Source organism: Globicephala melas, chromosome X (assembly GCF_963455315.2).
Source record: "Globicephala melas chromosome X, mGloMel1.2, whole genome shotgun sequence".
NCBI classification, from domain to species: Eukaryota; Metazoa; Chordata; class Mammalia; order Artiodactyla; family Delphinidae; genus Globicephala; species Globicephala melas.
The window spans coordinates 99175204-99196069 of record NC_083335.1 but is presented as its reverse complement, the minus strand read 5'-3'; the positions used below and the strand labels follow the sequence as shown (position 1 = coordinate 99196069).

Sequence of the window (20866 nt, the reverse complement as noted above, 5' to 3'; positions counted from 1 at the left end):
TGGGTCTACTCTTAGGTTCCAGATCCAAAGCCGAGAGTAATCTTTGAGTCACTAGGTGAATTCTCCTCAAGAGGAGGCCCTATTAACCCTGCCTTCGTAATCCTAGTGATTTCTTCTCTAGAGATGTTCACGTCCATCCTTTCGGAAGCTCCATTACTGAACTGCTGGTTGGGCTTTTCCTCTAGCCTGCATTAGCTAGGAGATGAGAGAACAGACAGACTCTAAATTGGAAAATTGGGACTGACACATACGCACTACTATATATACAATAGATAACTAATAAGAATCTACTGTACAGTACAGGGCACAGGGAACTCTACTCAATACTCTGTAATGACATATATGGAAAAAGAATCTAAAAAAGGGTAGATACACGTATATGTATAACTGATTCACTTTGCTGTACAGCAGAAACTAACACACCATTGTAAATCAATTATACCCCCAATAAAAATTTTTTAAAAACGAAAGAAAAAAAATAAAGTGATCCAACGGCGGTTAAAGTGATCTCAATAAATGGTTACTGAGTGCGCATAGGACAAGGACAGTAACACAGTCATTTCCACAAATTGATCGGTATTTTAGTTTTGTCATCCTATATTATCATTCTAGTTTCCATATTATTTCTACCTTATCTGTATGCCTCCTATATTGTTTTTACTTCTGATAAGAACGTTGCTGAAATCGTTCTCTCGCCATAATGACCTTCCTCATTTTAAGAGCCACCGTATTTATTGAGTCTCAAGCACGTCAGAAATATTTTAATGACTAACTGCTGATTTAGGGACAAACATTGCTCAATTAACTTGAAACCAAGATCATGGAAAAAGGCAAGATCCAAATGTGGTTAACTGGAGTACCAGAAATTTTGCCTCTAAGAATCTAAGACAAATTCATAGGGATTTTAGGAAGAAGGACATTTGCCAGAAGTGGCAACAAAAAACCCCAGAAAGACAAAGGGTTCACTTAATATTCATTCGACATAGTTGGTATTAGAGAAGCTATGAAAATGGGACATATGGGCTATAAAGAAAAGGTCATAATCATCTTTTTTTTTTTATTGTGCTAAGAACACGTAACATGAGATCTACCCACTTAACAAAGTTTCAAGTGCATGATACAATACTGTTACCTACAGGCACTGGGTCGCACAGTAGACCTCACGAACTTACTCATTTTGCATAACTGAAAGTTTATACTTGTTGAACAACTCCACATTTCCCCCTCTCCCCAGGCCCTTGCAACCACCTCTCTACTCTCTGCTTCTATGAGTTTGACTACATCATCATCTTTAGACAAGATGAAAAAAGTTTATCTTATTTTTACTCTACTTCTGAAGAAAAGTGACGATAAGGGATCATGGTATCAGACACATCTAGCCATTGTTTCAGGTACATCTAAGCACTGTTTCAGACAGTCAACAACATGAACAACAATATTAATTTATAAGTGAGATTAAATCAATTTGAAGCAAGTTTGAAAAAGTAAATGGACATATTTCAAGCCTGAAGTTATTTTTAAAAATATCGAATTTTACTGAATGAAAAAACATTTTGGAGTATCTAAGGGGGGAAATATGTTTAACAAGCTCCTGCTGAGATTTATCTTTTGCAAGTGTTTTAAACAAAAAGCTGTGTTCTCTGAGATCAAGGGCATGGGCTAGCAGAGAGTCCAGCCCGCCTGCAGATCTGTGATACCGTGGAGGAATAGTTAGTGCCCACGCAGCGTCGTGCACAGCTGTTTGACTCTTAATCCTGAGGTTGAGCTGCTTCCGACAACCACTGGGGAAGTCACTTCCTACAGACAATAGTGTTGTTAAACTCTGAGCTCACCCTGAAAAATCACTGGTGAAAATTCAATCTGCTCCTAGGGTCATTTAGAGAATTAGGTATTATGTCGTTGAGCCTAAACCCTAAATTTTGGAAATTCTTTCTGAAGCAATAGTGCAGATAAATGGATTATCAGGAAATCCTGTGAAAAATTAATTAATATCCATTCTCCAGAGGCTCGGCCAAAATTTGACAAGTGTAAGCGGTGAATAATTTCTGAATTAGGCCATTTGTTTCTGTCTATCAACATAATCCAGAAATGGAACTCCTGTTTCTCTCCACATACACCCCACCCTCATCCATGATCATTTTGAAGTCTTTCCCGTTTCCATAAATGGCATCATCATTTCCCCATTTGTTCAAACCACAGACTTCAGAGTCATCCCTGAATCTCTGCTTTCTCTCATAGTCATACCCCATCTATCTTAAGTTCTATCAGCTCTACCTTCAAACTTTATCTTGGGCCATATAATTTTTCATCATATCTATCATTTCCATTCCAGTCCAAGCCATCATTATCTCCTTCCTAAATGACTTCAACACCCTCCTAACTTTCTCCCTGCTTTCAGTTTTGCTCCTCCTATCATCATTTCTTCACACAGCAGCCAGAGTCCATTTCTGAACACATCAATCAGATCACATCATTCCTGTCTGTGGTTCTCCAGTGATGTCTCAATACACATAGAATAAAATCCACCTCCAAACTATGGCAGAAAAGACCACATTATCTGGTCTTTGCCTCTCTCAACAACCTACCACTAAGCCCATCCTGCTATTCCTTGGGCACCCCAAACCTGTTCTTACATCTTGGCCTTTGCATTTGCTGCTCCTTCTGCCTAGAATATGCTTCACTCAAGGTCTTTGCTTGGCTCACTCACGCACACAGCCCTTTGCTCAACTATAATCTCTTTAGGTAGGCCACCACCTCTCAGTCTTTCTCTATCCTTATTTTGTTCATTTTCTCTTCACAGAACTGACCTGACATGATTTTATTTTATTGTTTTTAGTTCTTTTTTTTTTTATGGCCATGCGGCACAGCTTGCGGGATCTTAGTTCCCCAGCCAGGGATCGAACCCGGGGCCGCAGCAGTGAGAGCACAGAGTCCTAACCACTGGACCGCCAGGGAATTCCCCGACGTGATTTTATATATTAATGTATTGGCTTACTGTGTGTTTCCCTCATTAAAATTTGAAGGTCTGTGGGGGCAGAGTCTCGTTTTCTTCACTACTGTACCTTCAGCCCCTGGCATAGAGTAGGCATTCAATAAATAATTACTGAAAGACTCAATGAATTCTAGAAGTCCAAGTTATGGTACAATTTTTCCTAAAATAATTTTTTGGGGGAAATGGAAGAACACATAAAAAGATCAGGGGTTCATCTGTAATTAAACAAATGTGTGTCAAAGTGCTTTGTAAAGGCAAAGTAGTACACAAATATTATTTTAAGAGTATTTGTCAAGATATCAAAAATATTTTCACATGGTTATAAAGAGGACTGTGGTAGAGAAGTCAATTTGTAAACTATTCATAGTTTATCTTATTATAGTCATTAAACAAAAGTAGCAAATCCTAGATGACTCTGTTCTCAAGTTTTGATGATATAGCTAGTTTTCAGAAGACTTCCTCAAATGGCTAGAAATGTAGTTCTAAAAATAATTTAAAATCTTTTCTATTCAGCATTTCTAAATATGACTGCATAAAATTCCAAACTTATATGAAAGTAGCTTACTCCATTAGTGATGAAGAATCGATCACAAAGATGTCGATTTCCTCCAACCTAGTCACGCAGACATCTTAGAGGTAGATAACGAACAGTGAACTTTGCAAGGGAACCAAACTTGTTTAGAAACTCCAAGAGGCTAGGCCAATGAATGTTGGAATGAACCACTGTATCACAACCTTTTTTTGTTGTTGTTTTTCAGAGGTGATAGGGAACAATGCATTTATTTGGTAACACAGAGCTGACTTGAATCTTAACGTTCACAAATGGCACCTAAAGACATTTTCTATTTCTGTGGAAATAGAAGGATTCCTTTGATGAGGGAACTCATCAAGCTAACACACATACTAAAATGTACCCAAAGGAAGCAGGCCAGCATTGATAACAGAATTAGCTTAAATAAATGTATAATCTACAACGTGATTTCAGGATAATTTTATTGAATTTCTGAACCTCTCCCTCACTTTGTGGTGACGTCTGAGGAGACTGAACATGCATAATATAGGACCTGACAAATGAATAAGTTAACTACTTTATTCAAGCCTTTTCATTTGTCAACAGCATCCACACAATAATGGCTTTCTGTCTACTGTTTTAATAATGTATGTACTGAATACGTCCGTCTAAATCTTAACCAGAAAATCTCAGGAAGCTTTGAAGGTGTCCTTAATGGTCTCTAGGGAAGGAATTACAGAGAGTTTTAAATTGAAAGATGAAAACCGAATGACAAACACTTTCATTAGTAAAAATGCAAACAAAAAGTCATTACCTACAGTGTTCTTATAATCAAGACCTGATTTCCATTTAAATTTGGGGTGGGATGAAGAGAATTAAATAAACTCGTGGTTTACTGCAGTTCTCCTTAGAAATTCCCCACTATGATCTGCTCCTTTAAAGCTCTCTCTAGGTTAATCACAGGAGCAGACAAGTAATAAATATCACTTTAGTGACTGCTCAAGTAAAACAAAGGAAGTCAGTTTAAAAAATGTATCTGGACCAGGATAATACACACTTCATTGAAAACGAGTCAGTCTAGTGAGGCAAGTAATGAGGAACCGTAAAAGCCAGGATAATGTATTCAAAAGATATAAAAATTGGTCAGTTTATATTTGCTAAGGCACATCTGAGCTTTAATTATTTAGAATACTTCACCACATACGGAACATTATTTTATCAATTAGTCCTCAGAGCCATTCCAGTTGCAGTTGTTATGGTGCCCAGCTGGTTTGGGGAACACAGATCCACTCCCATGGGTGTAAAAAACTGCTTTGGGGAGTGAGACTGCAGTCCCCGACTACCTGTGTGGACTGTCTTATAACTTTACCTACAGCAGAGTAATTGAGATTGACTGTATATTTTTGCTTTAAGAGTACAAGACATATGATATTTTGCTATAAAACTTTATCGCTAATCTGCAATGATATACTAAGAAAATATAAATGACCTGTTTTACAAGCATTCTGATTTATAGAAAAAAGTGAAAAATATTTACTTAGTGTTTACACTTTTGACATTTTAATGGGATTTGTATTCCCATAAAAAGCAACAACATTAATAATTTACAATAGATAGTAGGCAGGTGATTTTAAAAAAGTGACACACCAAATACATGAGGAGCAAGGGTACAATAAAAAGTGAGCCATCTTGATACCAAACATTTTATATAAACAGTCTTTGGAGCAAGAAACCCATAAAGAGCAAGACAGTTTATAATCCTGGAAACATGGTAAAGTAAAACAAAAGTCTACAAATACAAACTCTGTGCAAGACTAGATCTTGACAGAGTTTTGCAATGACTGTGTTTCCTTTACCTCTTCCTAATTGGATTCTGAAGATCTGATAGAAAGACCCAATTTCAAGGATTCTCCTTTGTTCTTTTTGTCCACAGGTAATGAGAGCATCACTAACTAGACAGCAACTCCACTACAACTATAAAGGGGCTACTGCATAAATGTGACAAAACTGAGTAAACAGGGTGCAAAATTGTTCTCTCATCAACACTGAGGAGTGATGATGTTCTTCGAGGGAGTGTTGTGTGACAAGGATTTTTCTTAAGGATACAAAGAGAATTTCATGAAAACACTGGACCAGACCACAAATAAAAACAGTGGGCATCAAAGTAGCTTTACACACTATGAAAAGATGCTTACTTAGGAGTAAAGAGAAAAAAAGATGCAAGTGAGGAAGGAACATTACTCTTTATTCTTTCTTTCCCTGCCCTGGATCACAGTAGACTAGAGAGGAAGGAACAAAAGATTAGTTCATTGGTTGTTTTCCTCCCTTCCTGCCTCCTTATCTCCTTTCCTTAATTCCTATGCTCCTTTATCTATTCATTGTCTATCATGTACTTGACACTTTATAAGGTGCTAGGTATAAAAATGACAACCCTCTTCCCAAAAGCAAGAAGCCCAAGGTTTAGTGAAGGTGGTTGACATTAATCAAAAAGTCACACATATTCATGATGACAAAGAACATTACATTATAGAAAGAAAAGTACGGTGTTATGAAGGCACAGAAAAGGAGATGTGGTCAAATGTGGGCATTGGAGAAAAGCTAGCTTGATGCCTGAGCCAAGATGTGAAGGATTATTAGACACGAGCCAGGAAATTATGAGGGGGGAGGTTTGGGTAGAAAGGGTTTCAGACAGAGGATCAGCATGTTCAAAGCCCCACCAGAGAGGAACACAGAGAACTGGAAACAAGTAAAAGAAGGCAGTACAGCTAGCATCAAGAGAGCAAGAGGAAGGGCAGTGAGAAAAGAACAAATTGGGGCCAGACCACCCAGATGGGACTTTGGGGTCCTTGCTGAGCATTTCTGGTCGTTTCCCAAGGGCACTGAAAAGCCACTGAAGAGTGTTAAGATAAGGAATGACATAATTCAATTTACATTTTTACATAGATTACTCTGATTGAAATGTTGATTGCGCTGTAGGGTGTTAAGAGTAGATACAGAAAAGTGAGGAGAAAAGGTCTCTTGTAACAGTGGCAATGACTACAGTAGACAGAGTCAAGAAAGGTAAACTGACCCAGTGATGTGTTAGCGTTGGAAGGCTGGAGGTTGGTAAGAGGACCGAGAATGATGTGTGCTAACATTTTATTGCTGTTAGCAGGCAACCAAAGCCAATAATGGGAGAGTGAGGCTGTATTTATAACAGAATGTATTTATAACAAAATGGTGGCTAGAAGGGACTGTAGAAAAACTACGCAGACCAAATTCCTCATCTTATACCTGAAGAACAAAGTAGCAATCACCATCTAACTTATAGATGAATAGGGCTAGAATCTCAGCCTCCTGAATCCTAGTGCACTTGCCCAACGATTCATCTTCTTTGATTTCTGGAACTAGAATAAAATTACACCTTTGGTAGAAATTCTGTCTCATTTCACCATATCATATAATGCATTCTATTTAAAATACCCATCCTTCTCAGTGAATGCTCTTCCACATATACACCGGAGTGTTTTCACTATTTATTCAAAGTTAGAAGACTTTAAAAATTATAGCTATTATATCACACCCTACCACAAAAGCTACCTTAATATTCTGAATTATATGAAGGGGAATGGCTAAAGGAGAAACTGGCAGTTTCCTTGGCAATTTTTTATAGACTCTGGGGTCTTCCCTCATGTTCTCTTCCCTTTTTGTCATCTCCTATATCCTCTTCTCTGGAATAATATAAACCCTTGACCTTTCTTCAAGATGCCAGTTTTTGCTATGTCTCCACAGATATCTTTCCTTTAAGTGCTGAACATATAAAAGTGGCACCATTTTGGGCTTCCCTGGTGGCGCAGTGGTTGAGAGTCCGTCTGCCGATGCAGGGGACATGGGCTGGTGCCCGGGTCCGGGAGGATCTCACATGCCACAGAGCGGCTGGGCCCGTGAGTCATGGCCGCTGAGCCTGCACATCCTGAGCCTGTGCTCCACAAAGGGAGAGGCCACAACAGTGAGAGGCCCGCGTACCGCAAACAAAACAAAACAAAACAAAACAAAACAACAACAAAAAAACACCTATCAATATCCACCGTATGGCAGACACTTTGCTGGGTACCAGGGTCTTGGAGGTCAGCAAGACGAAATCTCTGCCTTCCTCACTCTGAGTCTAGTAGAGGAGACAAAAATATAATGAAAAACAAACAAAGGAAAGAAACAATTAGACAGCCTCTTCAATAAGTGGAGCTGGGAAAACTGGACAGCTACACGTAAAAGAATGAAATTAGAACACTCCCTAACACCATACACAAAAATAAACTCAAAAAGCACTAAAGACCTAAATGTAAGGCCAGACACTATCAAACTCTTAGAAGAAAACAGGAAGAACACTCTTTGACATAAATCAAGCAAGATCCTTTCCTTTTTGACCCTAGCTCCTAGAGAAATGGAAATAAAAACAAAAATAAACAAATGGGACCTAATGAAACTTAAAAGCTTTTGCACAGCAAAGGAAACCATAAACAAGATGAAAAGACAACCTTCAGAATGGGAGAAAATATTTGCAAATGAAGCAACTGACAAAGGATTAATCTCCAAAATTTACAAGCAGCTCATACAGCTCAATATCAAAAAAACAAACAACCCAATCCAAAAATGGGCAGAAGACCTAAACAGACATTTCTCCAAAGAAGATATACAGATTGCCAACAAACACATGAAAGGATGCTCAACATCATTAATCATTAGAGAAATGCAAATCAAAACTACAATGAGATATCATCTCACACCTGTCAGAATGGCCATCATCAAAAAATCTACAAACAATAAATGCTGGAGAGGGTATGGAGAAAAGGGAACCCTCTTGCAGTGTTGGTGGGAATGTAAATTGATACAGCCACTATGGAGAACAGTACGGAGGTTCCTTAAAAAACTAAAAACAGAACTACTATACGACCCAGCAATCCCACTCCTGGGCATATATCCTGAGAAAACCATAATTCAAAAAGAGTCATGTACCACAATGTTCATTGCAGCTCTATTTACAATAGCCGGGACATGGAAGCAACCTAAGTGTCCATCAACAGATGAATGGATAAAGAAGATGTGGCACATACATACAATGGGATATTACTCAGCCATAAAAAAAAATGAAATTGAGTTATTTGTAGTGAGGTGGATGGACCTAGAGTCTGTCATACAGAGGGAAGTAAGTCAGAAAGAGAAAAACAAATACCGTATGCTAACACATATATATGGAATCTAAAAAAAAAAAAAAGTCATGAAGAACCTAGGGGCAAGACGGGAATAAAGACGCAGACCTACTACAGAATGGACTTGATGATACGGGGAGGAGGAAGGGTAAGCTGTGACAAAGCGAGAGAGTGGAATGGACATATATACGCTACCAAACGTAAAATAGATAGCTAGTGGGAAGCAACCGCATAGCACAGGGAGATCAGCTCGGTGCTTTGTGACCACCTAGAGGGGTGGGATAGGGAGGGTGGGAGGCAGGGAGACGCACGAGGGAAGAGATATGGAGATATATGTATAACTGATTCACTTCGTTATAAAGCAGAAAGTAACACAGCATTGTAAAGCAATTATACTCCAATAAAGATGTTAAAAAAAAAAAAAAGAAACAATTGATTGCTGTTGGAGAACGCTAATGAGCAAGTTGTTATCCTGAAGACTGGTAAAGTAGAAACATTTACCGCACCTGTCCTAGACGAACTATATCCTGGGTACCCAAATTGTGGATGAGTATATATTTTCTTTTCATAGAAGTACTCCAGCTAATAAATGAAGAAGAAATGATAGAAATAGGCAATCATCACACTGCAACCCCTAGGCATTGATCATTAACAGCTGCCAAAAATCACACACACACAAGAGAAAACAAGACACTGTGTACCTCCCGGTGACGGAAAAATACACTACTATCTATGAAGTAGTCTGACCAAAAAAAGGCAAACCCGAATACAATCAAACCTGTAGAACTACACTGTTCAACAGAATAGCCACTAGCCATATCTGAGCCCTGGAAATGTGGCTAGCCTGAATTGAGTTGTGTTATAACCACTGTAAATGTAAATTTTTATGTCAATTACATATTAAAATGACAATAATTATTGTTCTATAGTTATGTTAGGTGCAACCGTTAGAGGAAACTGGGTGGAATGTGTAGGGAGACTCTCTGTACTATTTTTGTAACTTACTGTGAATCTGTAATTACTTCAAAATAAAAAGTGAAAAAAAAAGTGGGGGGGAATTTAAAAGACAAATTAGCCAAGCACAATGTCTGGACCTTATTTCAATTCTTATTTAAACCAAAAAACTAAAACCCCAAAAACCTGTTAAAACATTTAAGACATGTATATGAGAAATGGAAATTTGAATACTGCCTTGGTATTTGTCATGATGAAATTATTGACATTTAAAAAGTATTATAGGGCTTCCCTGGTGGCGCAGTGGTTAAGAATCCACCTGCCAATTCAGGGGAAACGGGTTCGAGCCCTGGTCCGGGAAGATCCCACATGCCGTGAAGCGACTAAGCCCGTGCGCCACAACTACTGAGCCTGTGCTTTAGAGCCCACGAGCTGCAACTACTGAAGCCTGAACGCCTAGAGCCCATGCTCCACGACAAGAGAAGCCACCGCAATGAGAAGCCCGCGCACCGTAACGAAGAGTACAGTAGTCCCCGCTTGCCGCAACAAGAGAAAGCCTGCGCACAGCAACGAAGACCCAACGCAGCCAAAGATAAAATAAATAAATTTTTAAAAATGTATTATAGTAACAACGTGTTTACCTTTAAAGAGCAAATTCTTATCTTTTAGAGACACTTTATCAAATATTCATGAATTAAATGATCCGTGCCTGAGATTTGCTTTTAGATAATGCAGGACAAAGTAGAGGTATAGAAGAAGTAAGACTGGCCATGAATTGATAACTTGGTCTTGATGGGTACCCAGGTGTTTATTATAGAATTATGTCACTTTAGCATACGTTTAATATTTTCCAAAATGACATTTTTAAATATCGCCAAAAGACATGGACAAATCTTAAATGATATTATTAATGCAGATGCTTTTGACATTTACAATATAATGGCTTGGATTATTTCTAATTGACCCTTGGACTAGAGGAGTAAAAAAAGATTTCTCTTCCACTCGATTTCTTTTCCTTTTTCAACCTAGTTTCAATCAAAACTAATTTTAAAACAGTCATTGAATGCTTACTATGTGCAAATCACTACGCTTAAAAATATCCTACCCTGTGTACATCATTCTGCTTCTGAACTGCTGGGACATCGCCTCCAATAGGTGCCTGCCGGCTTAACTCATCATCTTTCAGCTGTAGCCACACCAGAAGTTCCTGAAGAGAAAGGTGCAGACGCTTCCACTGGTCAGAACTGGCTTCCAAATGGGACCTGAAAAATAACAGGAGCAAACTGTCAGAATATCTAGAAAGATAACTGATGGTTCTAACAATCCCACTAAAGGTACATTGGTTGGTTACTTCCACAGTGTGTAAACGTACTGTGGACTACATAGCAGTCCTCAATAAAAATCCAGCTACCTGCTTTTGAGAGCAACAAAATGTGGGTATTTTGATGGCAACATGGAGGGAAGACAGTGTTTAGTTATATGTTTATTTCCACATGCAGAATTCTGAGACTTTTGGCATGAAATATACACTGGAATGGACTGCTTTCCTGTAGTGTTGCAATCAATGATTCTTAATGTTTCTGGTAGAAGAACCTGGACCCAGTGACTAAAATAAACCACTCAGTTTTCGTGTGACTCATGCTAGTACCGGAATTCTTTCTGCTTTGAGAAATGGAAAGGTCTCTCCCCACATTTTGACTTTTCCATTTCTACACCCTAGGCAGCCTCTTCCATTGACTCCTTCCATCTGGCATCTGTTCCTTTCTGCTCCTCTTCCCACATGCTTCTCCTCCTTCTCTACCCTTCTTTATTCGTGTGCACCTGGGATTTGTTTTCACCAAGTTCCAACATTTTCCGCTTTGTTTCCTTTGTGTAAAATGTACTGAGACAACAACTCACGTGGAAAAGTAAAATCAGACATTTGCCTGAAAGCCTCCCCCCAAACGTGAATAATTTAGGCAAGAGGCTGAGTGCTTTACCATCAACTGCATTTAGAACACGTTAATCCATAGAAGGCATTTAAGAATATACAAATGAATGATCTGTGTTATAAAATCCACATTTCACTTGAGGATGAGAAGCTAAATGAAGAAAATAAACCATCATCCAGAAAACAAAGAAACGCGGAACGTTAGCAAAGCTCTATCCTCAGGTAAATCAAGAATTATGCTGCATTACTTACATCTTATCAGCAATTATTAATTAATTCATAAAAATTAATGCTGCCTATAAGTATAATATAAACTCGAACGCTGCAGAGATTGAAATGTAAAGCAACCAGGTAGAACAACATTTCCCTTTGCCATTTGATACCTCAGCCTGACATTTCAAATACAACTCTCCTGCTGGCCTTACTCAAATAGAATCACCAAATAGTACCTGGGTGCTGAAATTAAACTATTTTAAACTTTCTGAAGGATAATTTGATGATACATAAACGTCTTTAAAATGTGCAAATATAATGACCCACAAGCTTAAATTCAAGGAACTTATACTAAGAAAGCAACTGGGAAAGCATGCAAAGATACAGGTAGAAAACTGCTACTTACAGCGTACTTATGATTGATACAAAGTTGAAACAACTTAAACATTCAGTACTAGGAAACTGGTTACATACACAGTGGTGAACTCATACAATGCATTGTTCAAATCCTGTGAATCCTACACAGTGTTCAATGTGATGACACAGGCAAATGTTCACGGACATGGACAAGATCATCCTGTCAGTCACTGAGGGACAAAGTAGGTTACAAAAACGTACATAATCTATTTTTCCAAAATGTTCGTGTGTGTGCACATGCTGGACTATGCATGAAAAAATTCTGAAACGACAAGCAGTTTATCCCTCAAAGGTGGATTTACAGGTGATTTATTCCTTCATCTTTATACTTTTCCAAATTGTCAGAATTCTCTATTGTGAGCCATATAAACATTACATTCAGAAAAACTGAAGGTATTTCCATCGGGGAAATTAAATTGTTCAAGACTCTAAGGACATTTTTATCTAAGAAATGAATCATGAAGCATCATAAATATCATGAATTAAATATAATAGTGTAGACTGCATATGGTGTAGAGGTCAGTTCTTTTATGTTTCTGTTCTCTCCTCCTATTTCACTTTTCCAGGAAAAGCCTAAGCGAGAACTCCCTATGCAAGATTTTAGCTGTTTAATGACATGTAACGACTACTGGTTACGGGGATTCCCTTGGGTATCTGGAATTTGCAGTTTGGTCCCCTTGAGGGTGAAAGGGGCTGTCAAACAGGACATTTTGAAAGGTAGAGAGAGGCACAGTACAGCCATGGAAAGGCAGCACGTTGTAGATGAGCCACTGATTAAATAAATATTTACTGAGTCCCTCTCAGTCCCAATCAGGCATCGGGGGTAGGGAGGGGGGAAGGTAAAGGAGGATATAAAGATGTCTAGTGCCTGGCCTCCATCTGTCCGGTAAGGGAAATAACGCATCCCTGTGGTGGACAGGCCTACAGGATTGATATGCCAAAGGGCAGGCGGCCTAAGGTGAGGCCTCCAGCTGCTGCTTCATTTACATAAGGCGGTGCTACAACCCACCCCCCCACCCCCCGTCCAGTTAAATGGCCCTGACTAAATTATTAGCGGGCCGATGAAACCCTTTGTGTCCCCTAGGAGAGGGGAAAAAAAAAAAAGAGCGCTGAGACCCAGGGAATTCAGTCTAAAGGATCTAAGAGAAACTCCATAGCGTGAGATAGGGAAGCTGTGAAGAGCTAGGGACACAGGACAGTCAAGAGAGTTAACAGAGGAACAGAAGAAGGACCTGGGATCACGAGTGACAAAAAGCTCTCAAATACCGGGATGAGGGGGCCTTCCTTATTCATCCCTAAGGCATGGAGTTAAGTCACTTTTCTGAATGTTTGATCACCTTAAGTACATATCAAATGACTTTCTTTTCCTTGCTAAAGCCTGAGAGTGAAAGCAAAGATGTGATACGAGGACAAAAACTTATACAAAATGCTTGTAAGAGACAGAGGACACTGGGTAGGGGTTGGAGAGGAGAAACTCAGATAACGGCTCCTGATTTAAAACAACACAAAGATATCCAATCTAAAGCCATGGTTCTCAAACTTTAGTGTGCATAAGAAACATTTGAGCAGCCTGCTTAAAGTACAGACTCCTAGGTTCCATGCCCAGAGTTTCAGTACTTAAAAAAAAAATTTTTATTGAAGTATAGTTGATTTACAATATCATATTAGTTTCATGTGTACAGCAGAGTGATTTGGTATTTTTGTTGGTATTTTTGCAGATTATACTCCATTATAAGTTATTACAAGATAATGGTTATAATTTCCCATGCTATACAATATAGCTGTGCTGATTGTCTATTTTATACATAATAGTTTGTATCTGTTAATCCCATACCCTTAATTTGTCCCTCCTCTCTTCCCTCTCCCCTTTGGTAACCACAAGTTTAGAATCTAAAAAATAATACAAATGAAAGTATATGCAGGGCTTCCCTGGTGGCGCAGTGGTTGAGAGTCCGCCTGCCGATGCAGGGGACACGGGTTCGTGCCCCGGTCCGGGAAGATCCCACATGCCGCGGAGCGGCTGGGCCCGTGAGCCATGGCCGCTGAGCCTGCGCTCCACAACGGGAGAGGCCACAGTGGTGAGAGGCCCGCGTACCGCAAAAAAAAAAAAAAAAAAAAAAAGGACATACGAAACAGAAACAGATTCACAGATACAGAATTCCTGTAATTTGAACAAGAATCTTTCCAACTCAGCAGGTGAGCTCCAGGACCATTCTCTGAGGAAGAATTTCTTGAAGTGTTCCCTATGTGCCCTAAACATTACTTGTCAGTCTCCACAGGGCAAAGGCGCTATTTGTCAGTGACATGATTTTGAAGGAGATCTAGATGTAATGAAATGCTCTGAGCTCAGAGAACATTTTCTCTGGCCATGCTAAGCTTGGGAAGTGTATTTGAGACACATTTCTAGTGCATTTGTTGGAAGCAACTGCTCTATTTTTATTTTCAAGATTGTATACCAAATATTTCTAAATGATTAACCTATGTTTGTATTTGGGATTTTTCCTGAAAATGTTTCTTTGTATTTGTAATGACTTTTTCCCCCTGGTTTTAAGGAACTTTAGAGATTATTCAACTCCCTTTTTTGCAAATGTGGGAACTGAGATACAAAGGTATAAAGACACCGGCTGAGGCACATAACTTGAGCTGTCATATTTAGATATGGGAAATGGAAACTACAAACCTCCCTTATAGGAGGAAATCCTTAACCTTCACGGTTTTCACCAAATGTTTCGGATCCCTAAGCAAAAAGGCTTCCTGCTAATTGGCAAATATACTCTACTTACCACTACCTACTCAACAGAGAATAAAAGAGGAGGTTTGAAGCTACACACTTAGCCTCTATCCATTTTCTATTAATCTTTATTAGTGAAGACAAGAGCTTAGGGGTTACTAGCTTTTAACAACGGAAGTAGCGATCTTTAATAAGCAGATAATTTCTATAATTTGTAAGGTTTAGGTAAAATGCAGAACCTTTAGGTGTGTTGGGATATACAGTTTGGGCTTTAAGAAACTCTTCACTGTCAGGACTCTAAGAACTATAGGGCTGCTAAAGTGAATGTTATTTCTCCAGACACCGATACCTCAAGTATGATTCAGTCGATGCCTAGTTTGAAACCCTTAATAAAACTTTACTCTGAAAGGCATCTATTCTTAAAGCAAAATGTTTTATATTGAAGTCATTTTTCACTTTGACTTCCTTTATAAAACTAACAATATATCCCTCTATATCTTTGGTACCCTTGTGTAAAAAGATAGCATGTAAGCATACAGAAAGAAAAGGTTAAGAAAGCAGAAATAATAAGGAACCGCAGAAATAAAATGGGAGCTATGGGGCTTTAAATAAAGAGAATTAAGCCCAAAGAGAAGTAAACACTTTTTTTCCAGATGGGCCATGAACTCCAACTTTCAAACATAATTAACATCCCAAGAGTAAGAAAAGGAAGGTTGTGGGCTTTCCTGGTGGCACAGTGGTTGAGAGTCCGCCTGCCGATGCGGGAGACACAGGTTCGTGCCCCGGTCCGGGAGGATGCCACATGCCGCGGAGCGGCTGGGCCCGTGAGCCATGGCCGCTGAGCCTGCGCGTCCGGAGCCTGTGCTCCGCAACGGGAGAGGCCCGCGTACCGCAAAAAAGAAAAAAAAAAAAAAAAAAGAAAAGGAAGGTTGGAGATACTCAACATCCAAGTAGCATTTTTCTCTCACTCAAAGGTAAAAAGACTTTGTTTTCTTTTGCTCTTTCTTTGTCCTCCATTAGAGCAAGACCTCTAATTATTCTAATTTCTAATACCAAGTACTTTCTAAGAGATTTATTGCTGCTGTGGACTATATAATGTCCATGTCCTCACGTCTCAAATTAATGTTCAAAATTTCATGAAAGGGATTATCTTTATATAATATCTACACGTTTTTCCCCCAAGTATAACAATCTCACAGAATGTAAGTTTTGCTGAAACTACGTGGACATCATATGTGATTCTCACAGTTAATAATATATACAATAATCTGGAAAATATAATCTGGTGGCAGATTAAACTGAAATCCTCATACACGTTTCTTATGCACTTGATCACTTCTCCAATTATTCATATTTTCAAAATTAAAAATGCAAGTTTTGTAGATATAGAATATTTTAGAATGAGAAACACTTTATATGACTAATCACCATCCTGACGTTGCATAATGTCATCAGTGATTGTGTGTGTGTGTGCGCGCACGTGTGTATTTGTACGTATACACGTAAGTAGGAAATTTTCACTCTTATTTTTCTCCCACTTAAAGCGGTTAATCTTTTGTTGGACGGCACTCAGCTATCACTGAGTATTTACTTCTCTTTCTTATACCTCTTGGTCAAAATGCAGTGTGATAACGCATGTCGAACAGATGGCACCTACTTTCCCTGAACTAAATTATGAGATACAATTTCAATCAAACTATTCTTTTCTCTCAAAGACATTGTATCAGTATTTACTTTCTCTTATACCATATCTTTGAACTTAATCACTTCTTTTCAATATAAGAAAACCAAGGTAGAAAATCTTGATAATTTGCCTAGGTTTATAAAGAGTGATTGTAGAATAAAAAATAACAGAATTGTAGAATTGCCAGGGAACTTGAAGAGACCACCCATGTGTCTGGTCAAACGTCCTCATTTCAGTGAGAGAGAAAATTCAAGTCTGAAGCAGTTAAGTGACTGGCTAAAGATCAGATGCTAGGTAGTAACAGAGCCAGAGGAGAAGCTAGGTCACTCAACTGTTGGTCCAAGACCCTTTCTACTCCACCTCACTGACTCATTCATAGCTTGGAGTTTTGTATGTATCTAATTTAGCTGAAGGCAGCAAGCACAGCCCTACGAAACAACTCATGAATGCTTAAAGGAACTTGCCATCAAGTATAAATGAGAATAGTACAGGGAAGACCTGGTAAAGGAACGGTCAGAAAGCGAAATCTTGATTATGGAATTTGAGTCAAAATTTGGAGGCTCAGAGGAGAGATGGTGGTTCCAAGTGTGAGGACCGGCAAATGGATGTACTCGTACGGGACAGTGAGAAAATTGCTGGAGAGCAGGAATGGGGTTAGAAAGCAGAATTTACTGACTCAGAGAATCCATTTGGGGCAGTAACTAGATTGCTGCTTGGGGAGGAATGAAGTGGGAGGCAGAGGAAGGACAGAGAGGGAAGGGGTCAGCAGGGGCTTATTAGGCATAGTTGGTAGAGAGCGGAAGGGTCACTAGATCCTAGTGACTAAATATAAGCTTCATGAGAGCAACGATTTACTTTTGACTGTTTTGTTCACTGTTGTATCCTCCGTGCCTGGAAGAGTGCCTAGTACACAGTAAACATTCAGTAAATAGTTACTGAATGAACAAATAAATGAAAGAGTGAAATATGGGCACCAACAAGACTAAAGTTCTTGACCAAAGGAATAATGTGATAGAAAGAGTGTCCAAGGAAGAATATTTTTGTAAATGTGCAATGGATGGTCTCAATATGTAAAGAAAGAGAGCCAAATCTATCAATATGGAATGACATGATGAAGACTTCAATCAATCAATCAATCAATCAGAACCACAATCACAAGAAGAGAAAGACAGGGCAGAAGGAAAATAAATGGAGGGTACAAGACATAATGTGGACTTAGATCTGCAAGCACAACGATACCGCTTATGAGTCAATGGAACACAAAGGGAAACTTCAGAATCATTTTTGTTCAGACTCAATTTTTTCTCATTAAAAAATGGATACCTGTGAAATTAAGCGCTAATGTTTTTATATTTTGAAATATAAAAATGGCTTCAGAATCTCTTATGAAATAATGAACAACTGACATGTTTTAGTATAATATGTCATAGGTTAAGGTAAACACAGGGATGTTTCTCCAGGGTGACTTTGGAAGTTTTTTTTAAATTGTGGTGACTTTTCACTACAAAATAACGGCGACAGAGGAACTGACTAGATTGGCAATGCAAGCTTATGTGTCACTGATGGTTCGGTACGTAACTCTTCCAGGGTTCATCTATCCTATTTCATAACAATCCCCAATTACTACCTCTACTGTGCTTCTCTCAACTGAACCCTGCCATTCAGTACGGATTGACTGATGGCCTTATTTCAACCAAGCGTCAGGAAATAAACCGAATCGCTTTGATGTGAAGAATTACTTCCTCGCTTTTTATGAGTGAGTGTTGATAACACATTCTGTATTATTCGAGAGGCCTACTAAAAAGCCAAAACCGCTGATCTGAGTGTTTAAATTCTAGAATTTGAAGTACCTTAGATGAGCTAAGGTAACTGCTTTCTACTTGTTTAATGACAGCAAGAATTAAACTGCAGTAGCTGGCTTATGGGAAATTGCTGAGAATGAAGAGCCCATATTTTGGCTGACATGCTGTCTGCCGCTTTCAATCCTCCTTTTATTTCATCAAGTTCACATGAAAGAGAGAAAAGGCACTGAATGACGTTCAGAACAGTAATAGCACCTTTCTTTTTCCCTCCCGAGAAAAAGAATAACTTTCTTTTCTTTCCTTTATCTACCGATATCTTTCCCATCTCACAAGTTTCATTCCTTTGTAATGACAGATGTTATGAAAGTGGCCGGTGTCGTTACATATACTCACCTCTCTGAGAGGTGAAGCTGTAGAACGCGAATGGAACCTCCCTATCTTTGAAAATGCCATCGCCCGTTGTTGCCCACAACTCATCACCCACACATCAATACAAAATTCATGGATCAAAAAGGGAGATAAAAATGAGTGTCTCGGAAGCCAGGGTGCAAATTCGGGGGGAAAACCACAGAAATAAAAATAAATCCTTTCCTCCTCCCAGAAATCTGCTCTTCTGTTTCATCCTTTCACTTATTACGTGTTTATGTGTAAAAGTTAGGTGGGTCTTACCTTCTCCTTCTTCCTTTATACTCTACGGCATAATACAACTGTTCAAAGCTCAGACTCTGGAGCCAGACTCCCTGTGTTCAGATCTTAGATCTGCCGCTTACTAACTAAGTGACCTCGGGGTAGTTATCTAGCCACTCCGTGTGTTACTTTCTTCAAATGCAAAGAGAGGATAATAATACAATCTAACTCTTACAGTTGCTGAGAGCATTAAATGCGTGGACAAATCTAAAGTGCCCATGACATTGCACAGTACGTGATGCACCATGTAAGTGTGAGTTGCTATCATCATTATTCTGTCATATTACGTGCAGATTTCTACAAGAGTGCTTTCAAATGAAGAAATTTCATTTATATTTTTGCCTCATTTATAGAAGTAAAGATACTCTATGTCCAAATTTGGGACAACTTAGAAGAGCTGTAAAGAAGAAAAATCATCTCCCTCCTGTAATCTTACGACCTAGAGGTAGTAACAACTCCCAGTGTTGAGTGCATTCCACTAGTCCTCTTCTACCTCCCTCCACTACCACTGCTCCTCTAGACACAGAAGAAAACACAAGGTACTTTTATAAAGAGACGTGAATTAGGCAAAGCAACTGATTAGAAAGCAGGAAGCCTGACTTCCACTCCCTGTACCTCCCATGCCACTTAGGTGACCCTGGGCATTTCACTTCCTCTCTCTGCTCTTTGCCCCTCCACTGAACTAGTGCAAAACAGGTACAGCAAGAGCTTCACTCTGCCCTCCTTACAACAATGCTGAAGACACCTTCATTAACTTCTCAAGAGAATGTTGCGACACACAAAAGGGCAAAGTACAAAACAGGTGTGTACGGAACAGCTAAAGGCTTAGTTTACAGGGTATACGGTAACACAATCTGAGAGGAAGCAAAAGGCAGGCAGTTGTTATAATCTCTGCTTGGCTGTGGGAGCTATGGCGAGGTCTCCTTTACAATGTTAATTATAACGTATTATGGGTATTTAAAGAAGGTCCTCACGTGCATTTAGAATAATGCCAAAGAAAGAATTCCATAATAAACAGACGTTAGTTTTATCATTTTTTGAATAACCCTGTGATAAACCAAGAGAGAACACTATGAAATCAGGGTAGCTGTGTTCCTCATTTGAATTCACTCTAATGTCTTAATAAGTATGTCTCCCATGGTTATAACATAGCACCATTCTAATCTCATCTGAACCCTCAAGTATCATCCCCATACTGAGCAAATAAATGATTCATTTATTCAAAATAAAATACATCATTCTGAAATTGGGGGATTTACATAAACATATGAGATATTAGCTACTTGTGCTAGGCAAGTGAGGGGCATGTTGCCATTTTAATTCATTTCTGGCCTTTTTTTGTTGTTCCGGATCTTTTCTTACCTAATGTTGAGAGACTTTTTCCTCAGCTCGCTCCACTTGAAGTTCATGTTATCCAAACGTCTTTGTAACAGAACCGCATCATCAGAACCTTCCAGGGATCTCAGGATTTTTTGGCCATTTTCATCCAGGTTGTGATAGATATCTGTGTGAGCTTCGATTTCTCCTTGGAGGTCCTACAGGGCATCAGGAAGAAGAACACACGCAGAATTACCAAACAAAAGAGACCGGCTGTGACTGTGAATTTGGAGAACTGCAAAAAATAGACTATTAGCTCAAAAGGGATTTCAATTGGCTCAACTAACAAGAAGATACACCTCCGACTCACTTTTCTTGGTATATCATCTCTTTATGTCGTTATGTAGATTGAAAGTGGGCATCTAATTAGGAATAATAGATT

The 20866-nt window shown here is 39.0% G+C and overlaps 1 protein-coding gene across 1 annotated transcript in view; it reads right to left on the bottom strand.

The window, feature by feature from the left end:
• DMD (dystrophin) overlaps window positions 1-20866 on the bottom strand; it is a 2243521-nt gene that overhangs the window by 365346 nt on the left and 1857309 nt on the right. The window contains exons 56-57 of the mRNA XM_060293058.2: window positions 20470-20642; window positions 10749-10905 (exon numbers count right to left, since the gene is read on the bottom strand). Coding sequence (XP_060149041.1) covers window positions 10749-10905; window positions 20470-20642 — 330 coding nt within the window. The remainder of the gene's footprint in view (window positions 1-10748; window positions 10906-20469; window positions 20643-20866) is intronic.